The sequence below is a fragment of the Theropithecus gelada genome, chromosome 16, assembly GCF_003255815.1.
Source record: "Theropithecus gelada isolate Dixy chromosome 16, Tgel_1.0, whole genome shotgun sequence".
Lineage (NCBI taxonomy): Eukaryota > Metazoa > Chordata > Mammalia > Primates > Cercopithecidae > Theropithecus > Theropithecus gelada.
This window is the reverse complement of record NC_037684.1, coordinates 37,331,143-37,355,769: the sequence shown is the minus strand read 5'-3', so window position 1 is coordinate 37,355,769 and position 24,627 is coordinate 37,331,143. Positions and strand designations below refer to the sequence as shown.

Here is a 24,627-nt window from a genome sequence, read left to right as displayed (position 1 = left end):
GAGACAGGCAGATCACGAGGTCAGGAGTTTGAGACCAACCTGACCAACACGGTGAAACCCTGTCTCTACTAAAAATACAAAAATTAGTTGGGTGTGGTGGTGCGTGCCTGTAATCTCAGCTACTCAGGAGGCTGAGGCAGGAGAATAGCTTGAACAGGGAGGTGGAGGTTGCAGTGAGCTGAGATTGTGCCACTGCACTCCAGCCTGGGTGACAGAGTGAGACTCCATGTCAAATAAATAAATAAATAAATAAATAAATGCCAAAAAAAAATTTGTCTTAGATCTCAGTCTGGCTAAAAAAAATTTTTTTAAATAAAAATTACTGATTGATTGAGACAGGATCTTGCTATGTTGCAAAGGTGGTCTTCAACTCCTGGCCTCAAGTGATGCTCCCACCTCAGCCTCCCCCATGCCTCAGCTGGAATCACAGGCCACTGTGCCCAGCCACAGGTATTTATGTCAATGTCTCCTCTGGTAGACTGCAACCAACTTGAGGCCCATGTCCCCTGGCAGAGAGGAGGTGCTCCACTGAATAACAAGTGAATGACCAAACAGGATATAAAAGGTGATGAGTAGACTGCCCGGTTCGGGATGGGGCACTGCCACTGTCTATGGAACATGACCAAAGTGACAAAATGGGAAGAACTGAATTCGTCACAAAAAGCAATTCAGTCAATCTATACATGTTCAAGTTTTATTACAAAGTATGATGGGCAGAAAATACGGTACTTCTTATACAGGAGGCTGAAACAGAATGAAAGGGTGAAAATTAGGTTTAATTTACTTAGGAAACAAGAAATAGAAAGTCATAGCTATAACACTCCACTTTCAGGTGCCCTTGAAGTAGCCTTCAATGGAGATTCCCCATAGTTGTTTCACAGCACAGTGTTAAAATTTTATTACAAGCCCTGTGTACAATCAGTCCTGTGAAAATATTTATAAAAGAAAAATATTACAGTACAGTTCTGCAAGGGGCAGCTTCCTCTCCACCTGACCATGGATGCCACAAAACCTATAATATAGAGGGAAAGTTTAAATATATAACAAGAATGGAAGTTCAGACATACTAGGCTAAAGGGCACATAAATGGATCAGTTAGAGCTTAACATTTCAGAGCAAGAAATCTCCATTTTCTACACAGAGGTTTACACAATCATGCTACAAATTCACTCTGGGTGGGGTGGGGAAGGAAAGTCACTGACAAGAGGGGTAATAAAATACACAGGAACCAAAGCAAGTGAGTCGGACTCAACTAAAGCGATTCAAAGCTTCAGCTCAACAATTTTCATAACACATGGTACACCATAATCAACCCAAGGTGAGAACATTTCTTTTAAATAGTAGATATCACAAGTTCATAATCACTGGGTTCTTCCAAAGGTGGGTGCCTATAAACTTTCCAGCTGTTACATACTGTCAACATATTTCTTCTTGAGTTTAAACTTTCTTAAGCTTATTTGTTTCTGGTTGGATATAATACCAGTCCAAGCCTCTTTGGGAAGGCACCTGCATGTTCCCATATTTTAAAAATGACATCCAGAAAGTAGCCTGAGAGGACCTGGCCCATCCCATGTGGCCACACATTTGACTTTGACCATTAGCAGCAGTGATACCGTGGGAGGGGGAGAGGGTGCAGGTGGGTGAAGTGGGCAAGGCTCTGCAACACGAGACGCTCTCAGGAGCTGGCCCAGCCAGGACCTGGCCCAGGGTTCACAGTGACTTTACTCTGCTCCACCCTCTTCCCTGGGAAAACCAATCTAAGTATCAAGAATGACCTTCCTTCTTCGTCCTGGAGTACACACAGTAAAGGGAAAAGTCTACTTTGAGGCTTCTACTTCAATGGTCTCCCCTACCCCAAGCCAGGAATGGAAGAGGTTGCCATATTCTCAAAGAAGGGAAGGTAGAGGGACAGTACTGGGCTGCCCTCCCACATGTGGTAAACCCTGCAGCTCCTACATGTCTTCATGGCCCAGGAATTCAAGGCCCAGGGGCAGCAGGAAGAAACAGTGGAAAGGCAAGGGGAAGAGAAAAGAGAAAAAGGAGGGGAAAGTCTGCGTAACTGTTATAACCTCTGCTTCTCCTGCTCTGTAACAAACCCACAACCAAGAAGAGCCATGGTCTGGAACAATCATGGGACCCCCAACGCCTGTAGGTTTTTTACCACCAAGTATCACCCATGGCTGCTCTGAGCTGTCATCTTGTTCCCATAGTTACCTAGCATCACAGATGCCCAATTTATGGCCCAGGAAGGCTGACCCAGGCTAAGGGCAGTCTCACTCCACAGTCATACAATGGACAGTCTGAATGTTTTCCTACCCCAGACCTTCACTGACCTCTACTATTTCCTCCTCTGATTTAAAGAAAACATTTTTATTTTCTCCTGCATCCTACATCTCCTCCTAAAATTTCGGCCCTAGTTGTCATCAAAACTTTGTAGGAGTCTGAATTTTTTATTTCTTCCTGAATCTTAGCCAGTTCTCTGACAGCCAATCCTGGATTTATAAGAAATTTTTGCCCAGTTATTTTTATTTTATTTTTTTGAGACGGAGTCTTGCTCTGTTGCCCAGGCTGGAGTGTAGTGGCACGATCTCGGCTCACTGCGAGCTCTGCCTCCTGGGTTCACGCCATTCTCCTGTCTCAGCCTCCCAAGTAGCTGGGACTACAGGCGCCCGCCACCACCCTTGGCTAATTGTTTTTGTATTTTTAGTAGAGACGGGGTTTCACCGTGTTAGCCAGGATGGTCTTGATCTCCTGACCACGTGATCTGCCTGCCTCAGCCTCCCAAAGTGCTGGGATTACAGGTGTGAGCCACCGTGCCCAGCCTCGCCCAGTTATTAAATATCTTCCCTCTTCAAGTCCTAACCTTGCAGGCTAATTCCTCCCTAGAAGAAGAGGATTCCAATGCTCCTGAGCATAAAAACTTCAGGTCCTTGAATGACCTGGACCCATTCTGAAGAAGGCTCTCTGGTGGTAGAGGCCTGAGGCCTAATTTATTCAGCACCTCCATCCTTCCGTCAGAACAGATGAGGACAATACAGGCAGCTGTGCCTCAGGCTGCCAAGAGCAAAAGGGCCATCACCAGCTGGGCCACAGCCTGGCGGAGCCTCCACGTGGGCTTCCTGGTAAAGTCCTAGCGGCTGCTCCTCCTGCAGTCAGCGAGAACAGATCCAGGGCCTCCCACCCAGTCTCGCTGGCTGTCAATTTGAGAACCTCAACAAATTACAGAGAGTTGTTTTTGCAACTACAACAGATCTGTGCTTTCTGGAGCATGGCTGGCTTAGAGGCTTTCTAAATCCTGAGACAGGAGAAATCCCCTCCTAAGTCATGGGCTGTCGGGCTGGTGAAGTAAAGGGAGGGTAAGAGAGCTGGGATTCGAAGACCAGCAACTCACCAACTGTGAGTATGTGTGTGTGCTTGCTTAGGGGGGTGGAGTCTCCCCTGGGTCCTCCGTGGGATTCAGGGGAAGACTGCACTGCAGGACCTAAGGAAGGATGACAGGGGCTGGGCGTCCACAGGGCAAGGGAAATCTCAAAAGTTGTTGGTTTCCAGAGTAAATATCTATCTTACGCAAATATACTCTAATTATTATTATTTTTTTCAAGTTGTTGTTTCTGAGTTCCAGCTGACAAATTCCACCATACAGACCAAGATTAGGTGCAGATCAGGAAAGGAATCTCAGAACTCAGTGGATGTAAGCCCTGCCTGGCAGACCAGCCCCTTCTACCACTGACTTCCATTTCAGACCATTCTCCACAAGAAGGAACTGATGGCCTCCTAAACAAGCAGCCATCAGCTTGGCCTTGCTACCCTTGAGAGAAGGACCCAGTAACCATTTCAAACACAACGAAAAGCAGAGGAGGGTTCTGACCAAGAACTGCTCGCTTTATATCTCCAAATGATGCAGTGCAAATCCAGTGGCAAATGCAGGAGAGGCAACTGCAAGCACATGGCCAGCCAGAGTCCTAAAATCAGAACAACAAAGTAAAAGGGTAGAAGGGGAAATACCCTGGCTAAAAAAGAGCCTTTTTCTTGGGACAGGTCCCTGTATGGTAAAGCAAACAGCTAGACTTTTGGCATACAATGACATCTACTTCTGAAAAGGAAGACTTAACCAAAAAAGCTTAAGGGCCCAGAAGAACAAAGTTCACTGTTTTGCTTCTCAAGCAGGTGAGAGCCAAAGAGGACAAAATCATCTCCTTCAGGCCCGCTACTCTACTAATCTCAGATGAGCAATTCAGAGGGACTTAAAAACCTCCAGGTTGGAGCAGAGCACAAGGAACCAGCCAACTTCTTCCCCCCCACCCCACCCCCTAGCACGTCCCAAACTGCCTGCCCCAAGGGTTCATCTAACAGTGGAATCACACACTTGCTCCTCCATGGAACTCACTCACGTAACGGAAAGACACCTGCGGCCTGCAAGTCAAAAGACAACCGCAGGCTACAAGTCCAATACTGCTCAGAACCTAAATGGGGGAGAGAGGGATTGGCAGGTGTGGGGAAAGCTCTTAACTGGCTAACCTTGGGGGTCTATAATTCCTTTTCCTTCTTTTTTTTTTTTTTTCCTCCCTTTTCATTACCCACAGTATAATGCTTTTTAGCTATCTATCCACCTGACAGCCCGGGATTGCCACAGTTGATCAGTCCATCTCTTATGTGAGGTCTTGTTCAGGGTTGGAAGCACAGGCAGGATGCCTCTGAGGAAGACTCTCTCACCTCAGAGCACTCAATCCAAAGAGTGCCCAATATACTACCAGGCACAGTAAACTCAACCAACAGAAGCACCGAAGTTCAACTCAGATATCATTCTTGCCTATCATTGAAAAGACACTAAATGTAATGGCCTGGGGCTTATATTTGGAGGGAAAAACAGACTCTGAAAGAATGTACTGGAAATATGCTTGAAGTTAGCTTCCTGAAACAATTCCCCTCAAGTCAGGTACCCTGAGAGCCTGTCTCTCTCAGCTCTACCATGCTCCCAGTGGGAACCAATGGGGCTAGACAGTGGTGCTTCAGGGTAAACACAGGCTTCCTATGTCTGTTTAGAAGCTCAGAATGCCCTTGAGAGGAGCCAGGCTAAGAAAGGTGTGATGGTCAGTGGACTTCAGAGCACCAAGGTGGTTTGGACTCCCGGTCAGGTGTGTACTACTCAGGCAGTGACTCAAGAAGGCAAACTGCTCATGGGGCCAGGGGCCCAGTACCAGCTCCAGGCACTGAGGGAAGAGAAGAAGGTGCAAAGAGGGAGGACTATAAGACAAAGAAATGAGCCAGGAGATTAAAATTCTTCTCATAAAAAAATTAGCCTGATAGGTAACAAATATACAAAGTTAAAATTTGTTAAACACACTGATACTAGGAGAAAAGACAAATTGGTATTTGTTCCCACGTAAGTGCTAAACGAACATGGACATGGACGAGACGTGGGCTGCTGCCTTGGGCAGCAAACAGACAGAGACACCTGGGCAGAGGAATAGACACAGCCAGTGTGTGAACTGCTCCTCAACACAATGCCTGACAAACAAATATACACACATTTTTAATTGAGGAACCAAAGAAGAAGAGGAAAGGAGAGAAAATCTTAAAACTCAGCCCTGGGCTGAGGAGGCGCCACACAGCACTGAGTCTGCCACAGAGGGCGATGGGGTGACTGGCCAGGAACTCCTAGAGCAGCTTCTGGTAACAGTGGGTGCAAAGCAATGAAAGACATACTGGCCACTGGAAACATGTTTCTTCTTACTTTGGGGGTGGGGCAGAGGCAGGAAACACAAAAGCCCCTGCCTCGTGGGCACAGCGCCACCAACACTACACTCTGAGTATCTCCAGGCAGTTGTTGTAGCAGATGGCGATCCAGTCGGGCTGAGTTGATGCCCACTGCACATTGTTGATCTCTCCTTCAGCTGTGTAGGCCAGGATAGGGTCCTCGATGGCTCGGGGCATTTGCTGGATGTCCCAGATGAGAGCCTGGTGGTCATCCGCTAGGGACAAAGAAAGCCAGCAAGCAGGGTCACAAGTGAGGCAATGGGGATGATGATCCCTGCATTTCAGGAGCAATTCACAGTTTACAAAGCACGCACCCCCGTGACGGCGGTTCTATGTTAAGCCCCCATTTTATCGATGAGGAAACTGAGATTCAGAAATGTTAAGGCGCTATTCAGCCAAGTGAGTGGCAGAGCCAGAACTCAAATCTAGGCCCTGACTCCATTTCCCAGATGTCCCCAGGCTCTATCCACTGCACGAATGAGTCCTTCTCATCTGGGTCAGGTATCAGGAGTGGACAAGGGGATACCAAACATGTCATTTGTAGCCACTTAAAATACTTCAGTGGTTATAAAGATCCCTCCTGATCATTCAATATAATAAGAGCGTTTCTTCCCTGTTTGATGGGCATTTATGCTTCAGTGAGTTGTTATATAGAAGAAGACTGACAAAGTAGTGTTGGTATGTGCTGTTAAAAAATTCTTTCCTGGCCAGGCATGGTGGCTCACACCTGTAATCCCAGCACTTTGGAAGGCCGAGGCAGGCGGATCACTTGAGATCAGGAGTTCAAGACCAGCCTGGCCAACATGGTGAAACCCTATCTTTACTAAAAAAAAAAAAAAAAAAATTACAAATTAGCCAGATGTGGTGGTGCACACCTGTAATCCCAGCTACTCGGGTGGCTGAGGCAGGAGAATTGCTTGAACTCAGGAGGCAGAGGTTGCAGTGAGCCAAGATGGTGCCATTGCACTCCAGCCTGGGCAACAGAGTGAGACTTCATCTCAAAAAAAAAAAAAAAAAAAAAAATCCAAGAAAATAGCTATGGGAAACACCAGAAAGATGGTAATCACCTTAAATATATAAAAGCACACAAAAAATGACTAGAAGGAAATATATTAAAATGAGAATGATGGCAATACTAAGATGACAAGCTTAGGAGTTACGTTTACTTTTCTCTAGTTCCTAAGTGATCCGTAATGTGCTTATATAACTTTTTTTTTTTTTTTAAATGGAGTCTTGTTCTGTCACCCAGGCTTGAGCATAATGGTGCGATCTCAGCTCACTGTAACCAACGCCTCCCAGGTTCAAGCGATTCTCCTGCCTCGGCCTCCCAAAATGCTGGGATTACAGGCATGAACCACTGCACCCGGCCTATATTACTTTTATAATCAAAATAGTAAGTTAATTTTAAAAAAAGAAAAAAAAAGGCAATGGCCTTCAGAGCTGCAGTGTACCCTGACTCTGCCATACATTCTGATGAAAGCTGGTCTCACATACACAGAAAATCTGAATAAACTAAACCCTAATAGGCCAAATGTGGGCAATACCAGTCTCCTGCCAAGGCCACATAATCTGGGCCAGGTGCAAGATCCCTCTCCCAGGGATAATCAATGCCAAGAGGTCAGGGAATTGCACCTCTAAAGCACTAAGCCCCTTTTCCTCAATGCTCAACTGAGCACACTTGAGCAACAGTTCCTTCGGTTGAAGGGGCTCAAGGCAGATGCAACACACAAAACAGCGAGCCAGACAAAGGGAGAAGCCAGGAGCAGAAAATGGGGCTTCTATGGGGCCAGTCCTACTTTCCATGAATAATGGATGACACCTTTCTTTTCTGCTTCTTGTATCCCTCCCTATCCACACCGCTGGGAAAAAAAAAAAAAAAAAAAAAAAAAGGCAATAATGAAGAAGACAAACCACAATCTGAGGTACAGAAGGCAGCAGCAGGCCCCCAACTGCTCTTCAAGGAGACATACAGGCATGAGCAGAGGGCCAAAATCAGGAAAAGCTTCATGCTTTCCAAATAATGCTCAAATGGCAGAAAAACACCACAGTACATTGCTTCTTGGACTCCATAACGAATCTTGTCCATTATAAGGCTACTGATTAGTGAGGAGAAGAAAAAAAACACACTAAAAAAGTTAAGCAATAAACCACCACAGGGCTAGGACACAATCCTCTCAGTGCAAAAGGAAGAGGTATATAGTTGTATTTGAGGGCGTGGATGTACACCCCCGAATGTATACCAAAAGGGTCTGGAAGGAGATACATTACCTGTTGACAGAGGTCATCTATGCAGAGTGGGATGGAGGCAGAAATGATATAGCAAGGAGAAAAGATGACCTTCACCTTGCTCTAAATATGCCTCTGTACTGTTTTCATTTTCAATATCAGATTCGCAGTATTTCTACAATAAAAGTGCATTGACAAACAGCATATTTTTCTTTTCTTTTTTTTCTGAGATGGAGTCTCACTCTGTCACCAGGCTAGAGGGTAATGGCACGATCTCAGCTCACTGCAACCTCCACCTCCTGGGTTCAAGCGATTCTCCTGCCTCAGCCTCCCAAGTAGCCGGGACTACAGGCGCGCACCACCATGCCCGGCTAATTTTTGTATTTTTAGTAGAGATGGGGCTTCACCACGTTGGTCAGGATGGTCTTGATCTCCTGACCTCATGATCCACCTGCCTCGGCCTCCCAAAGTGCTGGTATTACAGGCATGAGCCACTGCACCCGGCCTTTCTTTCCTTTTTTTAAACTTTATTTTAGAGGCAGAGTCTTCCTTGGTTGCCCAGGTTGGAGTGCAGTGGCACAATCATAGCTCACTGTAACCTCAAACTTCTGGGCTCAAGGGATCCTCTCACCTCAGCCTCTAAGTAGCTAGGACTACAGCAATTCACCACTACACCCAAATAGTTTTTTTAACTTTTTGTAGAGATGAGGTCTCACTATACTGTCCAGGCTGGTCTCGAACTCTTGGTCTCAAGGAATCCTCCCACCTTAGCCTCCCAAAGTGCTGCAATTACAGGCCTGAGACACTGTGCCTGGCCCAACATATTTTTAAGGGGTACTCTTTTTTTTCTTTTTTTTGGAGGCAGAGTCTCGCTCTGTTGCCCCAGCTGGAGGGCAGTGGCATAATCTCTGGTCACTGCAACCTCCACCTCCTGGGTTCAAGTGATTCTCCTGCCTCAGTACCAAGTAGCTTGAACTACAGCTGTGTGTCACTATGCCTAAATTTTTTTTGTATTTTTAGTAGAGACAGGGTTTCACCACGTTTGTCAGGCTGGTCACGAACTCCTGACCTCAGGTGATCCACCTGCCTCAGCCTCCCAAAGTGCTGGGATTACAGGCGTGAGCCACTGCACCTGGCCAGTAAGGGATGCTTGCTTTGGTCTGGGAAACAGTGAAATGAAAACCACAAGTCACACACCACAACCAGGCAAAGTTCTGTGAGGCCCTCCGATGTGTCTAGAGCTCACTGTCGGTTTGTTAAAGTGAAACCTGAAAGGTCCCATGGAGATGTTGATCTTCGCAGTCCCAAAGATTCTGTGACATCCATGAGAGATGCCTCCCTTTCTCCATATTCCTGGAATTGAGTCCTCTGTGCCACCCAGATTTCAGGGGGACAGTACAAGGCACAGGCCTGTAACTGACACATGATGTAAATTGTATATGGAAGATGCTCTGATGTCCATGAAGGTACAAGATCGTCTAAAAATTTGTACTGATTGAATTTCACAAGTGTGGAGAGGCTCCAACTAGTCATTTTATATAAATCTCACAAGACCGTCCTTAGAAAACAGTAACAACTACAATTCTAAGGAGCCAAGAGATTTCCTCCATCCCTCCCAGATTCCTTTCTCCCCACGATGATTACCTGCAGTGCAGATGTGGCAGGATGAATGTGGGGCCCAAGCAATGCCGTTGACACATGCTCGATGGTTGTTTAACCTGGCGACAGGTGTGCAGGGAACTCGGACATCTAGAATCACCACCTGCGGAAATAATAAGTAAAAGGCCTGGGATCGTCAGAGTTTCACAGAAAAACACAAAAAACACTATCCACATGCAAAAAATCTTTTTAGGCATAACTTTTTCATTTCTGGATTTAAAGAACATTAGAGACAGGATTTTCATAGGATTGAGGGAAAACAAGACAAAGGACACGGGTAGTTTATAGTCTCTATCTTGAGCAACACTGGGCCTTTAGACTGGTAGGGGAGATGCAGAAACAGGCAACAGGAGTCTGGGTAATCCTGGATCCCAGCAGGTGCACGTGGTAAGAATTCTAGGCATCTCAGCTGAATGGAATGAGAACCCAGCCAAAGCAGAATCTAAGGCACTAACGCCACCAAACCAAGGACAACCAATGCATTCTCCCCACCCACAATTCACCTTTTATCAAGTAACAGACTAGAGAGAGCTGCCATTTCTTTTTCCTTTTCTTTTTTTTGAGACAGAGTCTCCCTCTGTCACCCAGGCTGGAGTGCAGTGATGCGATCTCCACTCACTGCAAGCTCCACCTCCTGGGTTCAAACCATTCTCCTGCCTCAGCCTCCCCGAGTAGCTGGGACTACAGGCACCCGCCACCACGCCCAGCTAATGTTTTGGGTTTTTTTTTTAGTAGAGATGGGGTTTCACCATGTTAGCTAGGAAGGTCTTAATCTCCTGCCCGCCTTGGCCTCCCAAAGTGCTGGGATTACAGGTGTGAGCCACTGCGCCCAGCCTTTTTTTTTTTTTTTTTTTTTTAGACGGAGTCTCGCTCTGTCTCCCAGGCTGGAGTGCAATGGCACGATCTCGGCTTATTGCAACCTCTGCCTACCAGGTTCAAGCGATTCTCTTGCCTCAGTCTCCTGAATAGCTGGAACTATAGGCGTACGCCACCACACCTAGCTAATTTTTGTATTTTTAGTAGAGACAGGGTTTCACCATGTTGGCCAGGATGGTCTCGATCTCTTGACTTCGTGATCCGCCTGCCTTGGCCTCCCAAAGTGTTGGGATTACAGGTGTGAGCCAGAGCGCCCAGCCAGAGAGATGCCATTTCTACATCTGTTTGCTGAAGCTGGATGAATCCGTTCAGACTACAGAAGGGAAAAATCTGCTTTTTCACTCAGCACCATAGGCACATACGAGTTGGTTTACTCTTTAGATATTGCTTTTCCTGGCCAACTCCAACTCTTCAAAAATTAAAAGTTCTTAACAAGTAATTCTTGTTTCAAATCAGGCTTTCTCAGTCCCGGGACTGCTGTCATTTTAGGTTGGATATACTTTGCTGAGGGACTGTCCTGGGCACTGTAGGATATTTAGCAGCCTCCCTGGTCTACCCCCTAGATACCATAGTACCAACTGTGTCTCCAGAGTTGTGACAACCAAAAATGTCTCCAGACATTCCCAAAGATACTCCAGGGGCCAAACTGCTCCAACTGAGAAGCAGCCTTCTAGATACACTAGGCACTGCTGAAGTTAGGCAGGGCCCATGGTAGCCTGAGGGGAGTGCTCACCTCCATTCCATCCATGGCCATGGTGGCCAGGTAGTTAGGGTCCTGCTTGTTCCAGCAGAGGCGAAGCAGCGGGTGATGCTGTGGGTCTTCGTAAATGATGGTGCTGTGTTCTAGATGGCGGAGGTCAAACATCCGCACGGAGCCATCAGCACCCACAGAGGCAAACATGTCCCTGCCACCCCCGGCCCGGCTAAATGCAATATCATAGACCTGTTGGTGAACAAGAAGCTCTGGTCAGATTCAGATCCATTACCTCTTCTTCCTATAGGAGGGAAATCTGCCACGTCAAGTTCATCTAAACCTCGCTCGTGACACAGAAGCAGGTAAATGAAGCCCAAACAGTGTCTGTGAGTACTGAAACCTGAGAGTTCTAGTATCCGTGGCTTTCCAAAGATGGAGGATCATTCTGCTATAGAAATTGGCTGGTTTCTTCCCACATTCCTGCTTTCCAAATCTTCTTCCTCCAACCCCTGAGATAAAACAAAGGCACATACCCTGCTGACCAACAGAACAGTGGCTGTCTTCTGCCACACGACAAGAATGAGACATTTATTTCCTGGGCCTTATGCACAATCAGAGGCAGGTCTACGAGCCCATTAAGTCCTAGATCATCAATCACAGAGGTGAAAGCAGCCCTCCTGTGGTCACTGAATAGCAGCCAAGCTGATTCTACTGTGAAACCTGGACCTGAGACTCATGTGCAAGAAAGAGGTAACAGAAATTTTGAGTCATGAGAGGCCTAGATGTTCCTGTATTCACAAATAGGTTTAGTAGCACCCTCTTGTCCTAGGACATGTTGTTTCTTCTCCTAGTTGGTTTGTGATCATAAGTGAATCAATTTAGGTTCTAAATCACTGTTTTCTGCTTTTATTTGCTGCAAACATTGCATATCACTAACATCTATGAGGAAATAGAGGCAGAGAGCAATGGAGAGCTTCAGAGAAAGAGAGGACGAAGGCCAGGTGCGGTGGCTCACACCTGTAATCCCAGCACTTTGTGAGGCTGAGGCAGGCGGATCACAAGGTCAAGAGATCAAGACCATCCTGGCCAACACAGTGAAACCCTGTCTCTACTAAAAATACAAAAAAATTAGCTGGGCATGGTGGCTGGCACCTGTAATCCCAGCTACTCAGGAGGCTGTGGCAGGAGAATTGCTTGAACCCAGGAGGCGGAAATTACAGTGAGCCGAGATTGCACCACTGCACTCCGGCCTGGGACAGAGCGAGACTCTGTCTAAAAAAAAAAAAAGAGGATGAAGAGGGGCAAAGAGAAAGCCAGAGACAGACAAGTAGAGAGAGAAACAGAAATAGAAAAGCTAATGCCAAACAAAACTCATCTTCTGGGGATAATGACAGATGACTTCTGGGGAGACAAGACTAGAATTTCTCACTAAATATTGCAGCTCCAGTGTTGAGGTTCTGCCTACTGAGGGACACTGCCAAATGAGCATCTATTGCTATTTAACCTCATGAGTTCCTTTTTTTTCTGGCTATGAAGAAATTATGCTTGTTCTTCTATGGCCGGAAGTAGAAGTGGTTCAAAAGGGACTGGGCCAGTCATCAACAAGGAGGCACCCAGGCCTGACATGCCTGACAGATCGAGGCTTTGTCTAGTACTGTACAGCTGCTTTAAGGCACAGCCGTGTTTATTGTATACCCCCCAATGCCAGCTCCTGGTAACTCTCAGGGACAGAGATGCCATAGGTGCCATGGGCAGTGTGGCCGAGTGTGTAACGCTCTCTTAGCTCTAAGTGACTGCTCCTTCAGTGCTCCACCAGCATGGTTCACTGGGAAACCAAGGGAAGGTGACAACTCCCAAGTACACTAAACTCTCTTCTACAGTGATCTGCCAGGTATCAATGAGAGCCTTCCAAACAAGTCTCTTCCTAGCGAAAGGTAGACTGAGAAAAATCAAAGGTGCTAGAAAGGTGCTATTACTGTTTCTCTAGAGCCACTATCCTTTCTCAGGCTCTTTCCTTCAAGACAAGGCTGCCGATCTAAGCCTGTCTGCTGCCAAGATCCATTCCTGGCCTTTCTCCCTGCTCTTCTCTGCATCACAAGAGAACTGATTCCTACAGTGTGCATTTGGCAGGCTCTCAGATCTGCTTGCTGCTTCCGGCTGGTTCAGCCATGGGAGGCTTTGGTGGGAAACTGGATGATGGGAAGCAGAGAGAAGCTAAGGTATTTCTCCTCCCCTCTCTCTGTGCCTAGAAGCGTCTCTGCCAGGTAAATCCAGCCCCTGGGCTCCAGGAACCCTGCCTCCTCCCATGGTCCTTCTGGCCCATAGGCAGCTGCAGCTTTCTGCTGCTCCCATTCTATGGATGACCTCACTGCTATCTATGTGGCTTCTCAGCTTTACCATCTTCTGTACAAGCAGTCCCTAGATTAAATCCCCGCAGTTCAAATACTTAAGAGTAGTTCCCATTTTCTGGGTTGGACCTAACAGACAACAGCAGGCTAAGGTGTCATATAACTAAAATGTAGCAGCTTGTTCAACTTGATGCCAAGAGGGTTTCCAGAAGTTCCTTACTGGTCCTCTCTGCGGCACAAACTCTTCATTTGACCCCTGGTTTAGCAGCAGTCAAGTCTAGAAGTTTTGTAACAGGGCTTACCCTAAGGAGTATAGAAAGCCAAAGACAACCCCTTACTAAGAATGATAACCTGGGTCACATCTTCCTATGCTGTTGACAACCTCAAGTTTCTGACCTAAGGTCAAGGCATTCTTTTTATCTGTACAGATATTAATACCCCTAGCTGTGCAGGGTAAGGTAGAAAAGAAAAGGAAATAGTACCCATAGGAGATGAGAGTACCAGGAGCATGCAACGACTCTAGGAGGAAAAGATTTATGGGGATTTTCTAAAATCACTGAGAAGAATGCTTTGATTAAAATGCAATTGGCTGGGCGTGGTGGCTCACGCCTGTAATCCCAGCACTTTGGGAGGCCAAGGTGGGTGGATCACCTGAGGTCAGGAGTTCGAGACCATCCTGGCCAACATGGTGAAACCCTGTCTCTGCTAAAAAATACAAAAATTAGCCAGGCGTGGTGGCGGGCACCTGTAATCCCCGCTACTCCGGAAGCTGAGGCAGGAGAATCATTTGAACCCAGAAGGCGGAGGTTGCAGTGAGCCCAGATTGCACCATTGCACTCCAGCCTGGGCAACAAGAGGAAAACTTCGTCTCAAAAAAAAAAAAAGCAATCACAAATAGTTCTCCTCAGTTTTCCCAATAAACACAGAAGCATCACCATCAAAGTAAAATATATTCCATTGCCTCCATTGCCAACAGTAATGAACGTATAAAGATTTAGGATTTTATAAAACATTTATAGAGAAAAATGGATAATTAGGTTTGTCTCTCAGAAACTTTTTTCTCTTCCTGTCTCTCTTCCTTTCCCCCCAAATCTAATCTATTTCAAGATAAGTATTACTCTAAAGTTATTTTTTAATTACATCAGTTCTCAGCTCCTCTATAAGAGACTTCATTATTAAAAAACAGCAACATCGGGAAAGGAAGTTCCAGGGCCCGTGCTGGGAAAGAGGTGGGGGGACCAGGGGAAGACTCAGGGTGCAATGGCAGCGCAAATTCCAATTGTAGACACCACTTCCACTCCCAGAATAGTCCGGAACAGCAAGAAGAGGCCGGCCAGCCCTTCCCACAACGGCAGCAGCGGCAGGGGCTATGGCGCCAGCAAGAAGAAAAAAGTGTCTGCCTCCAGCTTTGCGCAGGGTATCAGCATGGAAGCCATGAGTGAGAATAAAGTGGCACTCTCTGAGTTTAGCACAGGACCTGTGGAAAAAGCTGCCAAACCTTTGCCATTTAAGGATCCCAACTTTGTACACTCTGGCCATGGTGGCGCAGCTGCTGGTAAGAAGAACAGAACCTGGAAGAATCTGAAACAAATTCTCGCTTCCGAAAGGGCATTGCCGTGGCAACTGAACAATCCTAACTACTTCAGTATTGATGCTCCTCCATCCTTTAAGCCAGCTAAGAAGTATTCTGATGTTTCAGGCCAACTACACAGACCCCCAGAGCAAACCGCGGTTCAGCACCATTGAAGTTTTCCTACATTCGGAGGCTGCCCTCTGACGTCGTCACCGGCTACCTGTCCCTGAGGAAGGCCACAAGCATCGTTCCCTGAGCCCGAGAAAGGGAGATGAAATGGAAAGCTGTTTCAAAAACAGACTCTGGACTCATGATTTTGTTTCATGGAAACAAACTCGTTCTGCTGTCAATCTGAAAATGCCAGTGCTGTGCCTTGGAAAGAATGTTTGGCTTTCATTTAAGGGTGTTTTTGAGTGTGTGTTTTCCCTCCAAGTGTGATATTTCCTGCTGAATTAAATTATACTTCAGTTGTTGCCTCAAGTAAAGGTGTTTGACAAGAAAATACAATAACTATACTTTTCATTAAAAAAAAAAAGCAACATCTAGCATGAAAAGAACAATGACAGACCGTATAAGTCATTTACATTAGCCAAAAAAAGCATTAGTTTACAATAGTGTTGTTTTCCCGTTTTTGATACATTACTATTGTCAATTTAGACAAGAAGATGTTACGTTACGATTTTCTACATAAATTGCAGAACAATGAGAGAACAATCTGACCTCTTCCTGTGTGGAAGGCACAGGAAGCATTTGAGGAAAGACGAAATGGAAAAGCATCATTACCTCTTTGTCATGGGCGATCAGTTGGGTCTTCACATGGCCAGACACAAGATTCACTCGCCCTAACACCTGCCCTGTCTCCAGCCCCCAGATGGTGCACGTTGTATCAATGCTTGAGGTACCTGCAAACAACCAGTGCAAGTCAGGGCTGATGGGACCAGGCAAGCTTCCCTCCTGTGTCTACTCATCTGCTTGGCCCAGGGAGCAACATACCATAAAGACTACAGAAAACAAGGTGGCGGCTACCAGCAGAGCCACAGAGGAAGTCAAGTATTCAGTCCTCACCATAAGACCTTAGATTCTAACTGGAGGGACAAGATCTACACACACGGAAAGCTCACCCACACAAAGGAACTAATAAATAACCACATTCCATGCCTAGCCTACTTCCCACAGAGCCTTGTTCTAGGATGATGCATGGCCCAGTGTGACATCTGAGAAAATGTATTTTGGCTTCTTCCAGCTGAAATACATGCTCCCTAACTCCCTTACCTAAAAGATAAGGATCCACCTCATTCCAGTCAAAGGAGGTCAGGGGAGCACAGAAATCAGAGTTCTTATTATTGTTTAGCAAACACTCCAGCCTGGTCTCTGTTTCACCAACCTGAAGGAACAAGAATTTAAAAAAGAATCAGCCAGTCTTATCCTCATAAAAAATATTTTTAAAAATCCCTGTTTAGAAAATATCTTAGCAAACATAAGACATGAGGGGAAAATATTTTTATCAAAAACAGTAATAAACCCAGGACTCCCCGAATGCTACTTTTTCTCATACTTTCTCCTCTGCCCAGCTTTTGTTTTCTACATTTTCATCCCTGCATCTTCCTAGAGGAGAGGTCTTCTCACCTTGCCCAGCCTGGAACCTCTACACAGGTGTACTAAGGCCATGCCCATGCTACAGAGGACGCTGCTGCTGATGAGCTCAGCCGAGGGCAGAGGGAAGCCTCCAAGATCCACTCACACACTTTATCAGAATCAATGGCCTGGTATTTCATTTAGTTTACTCAAAAATACCTTGGCTGCAAACAGAACATAAGTTCCCAAGCGTTCCCACCTCCCCTGAAGGCTGTCATCGTCACCTCGGGTTGACTGAGCTGACTGCAGCCAGACTTCATGGAATCTTGACTTGATTTACTAGAAAATCTGCTGAGCCAAATGAAGTCAGTCCATTTAAGTTTTGCTTGCTTATCCCGTGCTGCAGTGACACTCGCTGCCTCTGACCCCATCTGTTCTGTGACTTCTCACTGCTGACAGCTGAGGCTGAGAAAGCCGACTTGTCTGGCTGCTAATAAAGCATCCGCTTACCCTCCACACACGGAGATAGTCGCCGCTTGTTGCCAGTAGGTCTGGATAGACGCCTTTTGTATCAGGGATCCACATGAGCTTTGTGGTGGGGTACGGGTGGTCAAAGGTGTTTCTGCAAATAAACTCTGAACTCTCCTCATCTAAACCAACAAGCTGAACCTGTAACATGCCAAAGTTGAGCCACATAAGCATTTGTGAACAGTATAGCAAATACATTAGATCCCTGGTCAGTGATAGAGGTTTTTTTTTAAGACAAGATCTTGCTCTGTTGCCCAGGCTGGAGTGCAGTGGTGCGACCACAGCTCAATGCAGCCTCCATCTCCTGGACTCAAGTGATCCTTCCACCTCAGCCTCTCAAGAAGCTGGGGTTAGAGGCATGCACCACCATGCACAGCTAATTTTGTTCATTTTTTGTAGAGACAAGGTCTCACATGTTGCCCAGGTTGGTCTCAAACTGCTGGGCTCAAGTGATCCTCCCACCTCAGTGTCCCAAAGTGCTGGGATTACAGACATGAGCCACCATGCCTGGCCAGTGACAGAAGTCTTGACACTGTACTACACTAAACTGCAGAATCAAAAACAATTGCTGTGAGAGGGCATCTAGTCCAACCATCCCCTGGCAGACAAGGACACCTAGACTCAAAGAGGTGGTTACGCACAATACTGCAAAGGCAGTAGGAGACAGAGACAAGATTTGATTACAGGTTTTCTGATTCAAGTACTGCATTCTTGACACCAACTACATAAGTGCACTCTCTGCCAAGCCAGGCACACCTTCCCCCAAAACCCCTGAGGTATTTGAAAATGAGCAGGGGTGGTTTTGGCTGCCACAATGACTGGAGTGCTGAGGACATTTGGTGCTCAGAGGCTGGGAATATGAATATGTGCAGTTTCATTAAACAAACTAATGCTTACTTAAAAATCCAATAGTGCACAACCCTCATCAACCCCAAACTCAACACTGGCTAATTATGTTTACACATAAAGGTACATCAGGCCGGGCGCGGTGGCTCAAGCCTGTAATCCCAGCACTTTGGGAGGCCGAGGCGGGTGGATCACGAGGTCAGGAGATCGAGACCATCCTGGCTAACATGGTGAAACCCCGTCTCTACTAAAAATACAAAAAACTAGCCGGGCGAGGTGGCGGGCGCCTGTAGTCCCAGCTACTCGGAGGCTGAGGCGGGAGAATGGCGTGAACCCGGGAGGCGGAGCTTGCAGTGAGCCGAGATCGCGCCACCGCACTCCAGCCTGGGCGACACAGCGAGACTCCATCTCAAAAAAAAAAAAAAAAAAAAGGTACATCAAATGACCATTTAAGAGCCCAAACCAAGCAAAAAAAAGTGGGCACCATTGATGATTAAGTCCCACCTAGCTCTGATCACTTTTTCTTAGAGTCAATTTTAGCCCACCATTAACTTCCAATCTTTGCTGTCAAACTCGATCTGGCTCGGTGGGACACTAACTGTACATTTGCTTATGAACTTCCAGCTGGAAGATGGAATGGTGGGAATATTTGGTAAAGATCCGCAATAAGGGGAAAGGCACTAACCAGACAACACAAAATAGAATTCCTTCTACTCATCTTTCTGACTTCAGTCTCAGACACCAGTATCTTCCACACATTTTTTTTCCCCAAAGTTAGGTATAGTTGCATGCAATAAAACCCACTCAGGTGTACAGTTAAATGAGTTTTGGCAAATGTACAGTTGTATAACCCCCACAGTAAGATATAAAACATTTCCATTAACCCAGAAAGTTCTCCCAGGCTCCTCTGCAGTCAACCCCTTATAACCACCCCAAGTGGCCACTGGTCTATGGTTTTGTCTCACCATAATACCACATAAATAGAATCAGATGGTCTTGAGTCTTTGGTCTGGCTACTTTCACTCAGTACACTGCTCTTGAGATTCATCCATGTTCTTGTGTGTATCAGTAGTTGCTTCTTTTCTTACTGCTGAATAATATTGCATTATGTGTAACCTGTAATTTTGCGTGCACTATGTGTGCATTATGTGCACTCTATAATTTTGGTTTTGTTTTTGAGATAGGGTCTCACTCTGTTGCACTGGTTCGAGTGCAGTGGTGCAATCATGGTTCACTGTAGGCTCAACCTCCTGGGCTTAAGCAATCCTCCAGCTTTAGCCTCCCCAGTAGCTGCGACCACAGGCATGTGCCACCACACCCAGCTAATTTCTAAATTTTTTGTAGAGATGGGGTCTCCTTATGTTGCCCAGGCTGGTCTCGAACTTCTGGGCTCAAGTGATCCTCCTGGCTTGGCCTCCCAAAGTGCTGGGATTACAGGAGTGAGCCACCGTGCCCAGCCAATTTTTTATGTCCTAGTTAAGAAATCTTTGCTTAATCCCAGGTCCCAAATATTTTTTCCTATGTTGTCTTCTAAAAGTTTTCTAGTTTTAGGCTTCATATTTAGGTCTCTGAGTCATTTCAAGTTAAATTTTTATATGGCACAAGATATGAATCAAGGTTTACTTTTTGTTGTTTTTCTTTTTGAGATGGAGTTTCGCTCTTGTCGCCCAGGCTGGAGTGCAATGGCACAATCTTGGCCCATGGCAACCTCCACCTCCTGTGTTCAAGCAATTCTCCTACCTCTCTGCCTCCTAAGTAGCTGGGACTACAGGCGTGTGCCATTATGCCCGGCTAATTTTTTAGTATTTTTAGTAGAGAAGGGGTTTCACCATTTTGGCCAGTCTAGTCTTGAACTGTTGACCTCAGGTGATCCACCTGCCTCGGCCTCCCAAAGTGCTAGGATTGTAGGCGTGAGCTACCACTCCCGAACAAGGTTTGCTTTTTTACGTATGTCTGCCTGTTCCAGCATCACTGGTTGAGAATTCTTTCTCCTTTGAATTACCTTGAACCCTTTATTGAAAATCAGTTGACTATGTATTTGTTCATCTATTTCTGGACTCTATTCTGTTCCATTATCTATTTGCCTATCTGTTTGCTAGTAGGCAAACTGTCTTGATTATAGTAGCTTTCTAGTAAGTTCTAAAATCAGATAATGAGTTCTCCAACTTTGCTGTTCTTTTTCAAAATTGTTTTGCTATTCTCTACTTTTGCTTTTCCATGTACATTTTACAATCAGCTTGTCAAATTTTACAAAAAGCCTGCTGAGATTCTGATTGGGATTCTGTTGAATCTATGGATCAGTTTGGGGAGAACTGACATCTTACTAAAAATACTAAAAAATTAGCTGTCACTCAGGGTGGAGTGTAGTGGCTCGATCACAGCTTACTACAGCCTTGGCCTCCCAGGCTCAAGTGATCCTCCCACCTCAGCCTCCCAAGTAGCTGGGACTACAGGTACAAGCCACCGTACCCAGCTAATTTTTGTATTTTTTGTAGAGACAGGGTTTTGCCGTGTTGCCCAGGCTGGTCTTGAACTCCTGGGCTCAAGTAATCCACCCACTTTGGCCTCCCAGTACCCTGGACTTACACATATGAGCTACTGTGCTTGACCATGAAACTGTTTCAAATTCCATTTCCAATTGTTCATTGCTACTGTATATAGAAATACAATTGATTTTTATACATTAATCTTGGCTTCTATAACTTTGCTACATTAGTTGTTAGTCTTAGTAGCTTTTTTGTAGATTCCTAAGGATTTTTCTATGTATATTCATAGATCCTGTCATCCATCTTTAACTCTTAAAAATCCGTATGACTAAGTCTAAATATTCATTTTATAGAGCACCCACAGACTTTCAACAATCATATAACTGTTAGGGAAGATAATGTATAAAGACATAAAAGGAGACAAAACCCAGTGCCCTAAAACACTTAAGATAGTAATGCAAGTAATGTCACAAGGTAATACATGATTGGCTTATTTATGACACAGATAATAATCAATAACAATTGAGAGGAAAGAGCAATGATTCAAACAGGGCACCTGAGGAAAAGAGGAGTCAGCATCTGAGCAGAGTCTTCAAAGGAGAACAGGAAGGATCTGGGTAGGCAAATAGGAAAGGGAAGGGCAACCCAGGTATCTGGAACAGAAGGGTCATGCATACAAAGGTGGCAAACTAAATGACCCATTTGGTAGCAGCAAGCAGGCCTGTATGAGAGAGCCACGTGGGACTGCAGTGGAGATGCGGCTGGGAAGGTGTGCTGAGGGGAGGCTGGAAGGCCCCAAAAGCAACCATGGCCTTCCCCCCATGAAGGTGTCTGAGAAGACAGTGGTATGATTACAAGGCCTCTGAGGACCACATATCTGGTAGTGCTGGGCAGGACAGACGGGATCAAGCAGGTGGCTGGAGGCAGGGAGCTCAGAGGGGAACGGGAAAAATTAAGGGTCTATGGTGACTGATAGTGAGAATGGCAAGGGATAACCAGGAATGGCCGCACGAGGGACTGTGACCAAATGAACAGTTTTTACATGGAACTAAAAAGTTGACATTCTGACCTTTGCAGAATTTTTTTTTTTTTTTTGGATACAGATTTTCACTCTTGTCACCCAGGCTGGAGTGCAATGGCGTGATCTTGGTTCACTGCTACCTCAGCCTCCCAGGTTCAAGCGATTCTCCTGCCTCAGCCTCCCAAGTAGCTGGGATTACATGCAGATGCCACTGTGCCCAGCTAATTTTTTTTGTATTTTTAGTAAAGATGGGGTTTCACCATGTCGGTCATGGTGCTCTCAAAGTCCTCATCTCAGGTGATCCACCCGCCTTGGCTTCCCAAAGTGCTGGGATTACAGGCATAAGCCACCACGCCCGGCCAGAAAATATTACATAAAGAAGGAAGATTCTAGATGAAACATGGAATTTTTGGTATCAGCCTTTATGGAGGAGAAAGGGGAAAAAAACCCAGATGAGAGTGCTTGCTTCAGCAGCACACATACTCAAATCGGAACTATACAGTGGTTAGTATGTTCCCTGCACAAGGATGACACGGAAATTTGTAAAGTGATCTGTATTTTTACAAAGGATAAATGCTTGCGGCAATGGATACCCAATTTTCCAAGTTGTGATTATTATGTATTGCATGCCTATACCAAAATAGGCACACCTATTATGTACCCACACAACAACGATGACGACAATAACATGAAAGGCTAAATTCTCAGGCTCATCAGGCAGAATAAAGAATAAACCTCTGAAGCTGGGTGTGGTGGCTCACACCTGTAGTCCTAGCACTTTGGGAGGCCAAGGCGGGGAGTTCGAGACCAGTCTGGGCAACATGGTAAAACCTCGTCCCTACAAAAAATACAAAAATTCACCAGGTGTGGGAGTGCATGCCTGTAGTTCCAGCTAATTGGGAAGCTGAGATGGAAGGATGGTTTGAGCCTAGGAGGTAGACGTTGCAGTGAACTGAGATCACACCACCACACAGCAGCCTGGGCGACAGAGCTTTTTTTTTTTTGTCTCAAAAAAGGAAGAAAGAAAGAAAAAAGAAAGAATAAACCTCTGATGTAGATTGTGAGCCAGATATTTCACTTATATATTCATTCAAGAAGTATTTAGTGGACAGCTCCTAGGAGTCAGGCACTGTTTTAAGAGCTGTGGATACACCAGGGAGCACGAAACCCCAAATCCCTCTCTAACCTTGCAGATAACACTGTGAAGTTCAACTGGAAGAGAAAATGCCTTTCAAGTCATCAGAGATGTCCTCCCAAGGTTCAAATATCCAATCTTGTGAGCATTTGCCACTTAGGATCCTCTTAGCCTAACAAGGCTTTCTACCACCCAGCCCTAACTTACCTTACTTTCCACCTTCATTTATCTAGTCACTGTTTCCCATCCCTTTCCTTACACTTCCCCTCTTTACCTGTAAAATCCTCATACCTCCTTTCCACTGACCCAAATCCTGCCCAATGTTAGTACAGCACTTAATCGGGCTTCTAGGGCTCCCTACTTACCACCTGCTAGCTGTAAGACTTTGGACATGTTACTTAACTCTGCTAATCTTGTTTCACAAACTGTAAAGTGAGCATGTTCACAGTACCTACCTCGAGTTGTACGTAACAGCTCTAGGTAGAACTGTCTTACTCAATATATAAGCTTTGAATATTATGACATCTCACCACCTTCATAAGGCATTTACAGTCTTCCTGGTCCAGTGCTATTTCTTTCAGTGCTTATCTCTACCATCTGTTTGGTGACGAATCCCATAGTGCCTCATGAAAGCACTGACATTACTGTCTTACGCTATTTCACTTAGTAAATGCCTTAAATGTAGGCCTGTGTCTCACTTCTGCTTGTACTGCCTACAGCAGTGGTTTTCCAACTTAGCTATCAGACTTGCCTGAAGAGGTTTACATTCCTAGGCCTTCAACTCCAGCCTAAGATTCCGATTCAGTAAGTGTCAAGTGAGGCCCAGGACTCTCTATTCTTAGGAATTCATCACCCCCGGTGATATGATTTCAGCTAAGTTTGACAATCTCCACACAACAGTACCTAACCTAGGAGAGAAGACAGGAAATAGCTGAGATTCAATCTTTCGTTGACCTTCTCAATGCTTTCAGAAGAGGTAATGACTTAAATTTTTAATTTGATTCAAGAAAAAAGCCATCCTCATTGTTCAGAAAAGGTTCATGAAATTCAAGTTCTGATGTAATTTTTAAAAATGATTTTCCCCAATTAGGAAATTAAAACTTTTTCATTATAATACTGCCCCCACACACACAAAAAATTAAAATTAAAATCCCACCACATAAAGATAACCATTCATTTTCTTTTTCCCCTGGCTCTTTATAGTTTTTAAGTATTTTTAAGTATTACAGAAGTAATTTATACTAACTGTAAATAATTAAGATACCAAGTATAGTGAATTAAAAGTACAAGTCCCTCTTTCAATGCCACCCCATCCTTCTATACCAGTAATTGCCATTTGGTTTGATAATAACTACTTCCAGATCTTGCCTACAGATTTATAGATAAACAATTTTTCTTTATGTAATTATATTATACTATTCTGCAACTTGCTTCCCTTTACACAATATATCAATTTTCTTATTTAATTTATTTTTTTTAGATAGAGACTCACTCTGTCACTCAGACTGGAGTGCAGTGGCACGATCTCAGCTCACTGCAACCTCCACTTCCTGGGTTCAAGTGATTCTCCTGCCTCAGCCTCCCGAGTAGCTGGGATTACAGGCACCCGCCACCACACCTGGCTAATTTTTATATTTTTAGTAGAGACGGGGCTTCACCATGTTGGCCAGGCTGGTCTTGAACCCCTGACCTCAAGTGATCTGACTGCCTCGGCCTCTCAAAGTGCTGGCATTACAGGCGTGAGCCACTGCACCTGGCCTGTAGCTGGGATTACAGGCGTGAGCCATCACGCCCAGCCTGTATGTTTAACATGTAAAATATTTCCTTTTGTTTCAATATTTTTGCCTCGAATTTTATCTGATGTTAATGTTATCATGTCTGACTTCTTCTCTATAAAAAGAAC

At 45.4% G+C, this 24,627-nt stretch overlaps 1 protein-coding gene, 1 non-coding gene and 1 pseudogene across 4 annotated transcripts in view; 2 read left to right on the top strand and 1 right to left on the bottom strand.

Annotated features, from left to right (window-relative positions):
• Positions 1-667: 667 nt before the first annotated feature.
• Positions 668-24,627, bottom strand: part of DCAF7 (DDB1 and CUL4 associated factor 7) — a 35,804-nt gene continuing 11,844 nt past the window's right edge. Inside the window, exons 2-8 of one of the 2 annotated variants that reach the window (XR_003116146.1) lie at positions 17,219-17,377; positions 16,406-16,517; positions 15,917-16,035; positions 11,252-11,461; positions 9,628-9,745; positions 5,735-5,972; positions 668-744 (exon numbers count right to left, since the gene is read on the bottom strand). Coding sequence is in view for 1 of the 2 variants with exons in the window: in XM_025361156.1 (XP_025216941.1) it covers positions 5,800-5,972; positions 9,628-9,745; positions 11,252-11,461; positions 15,917-16,035; positions 16,406-16,517; positions 17,219-17,377 (891 nt within the window). In the remaining variant the exon portion in view is untranslated. Of the gene's footprint in view, positions 5,973-9,627; positions 9,746-11,251; positions 11,462-15,916; positions 16,036-16,405; positions 16,518-17,218; positions 17,378-24,627 lie in introns of both variants that reach the window. The other variant, XM_025361156.1, reaches the window with a different exon arrangement.
• On the top strand, positions 14,761-15,668 carry LOC112608968 (annotated as a pseudogene). The gene has a single exon (XR_003116147.1). The product of XR_003116147.1 is annotated as an INO80 complex subunit C pseudogene (transcript).
• LOC112610422 lies at positions 22,048-22,151 on the top strand. Its single transcript, XR_003116332.1, has one exon. It is a non-coding gene; the product is annotated as a U6 spliceosomal RNA (small nuclear RNA).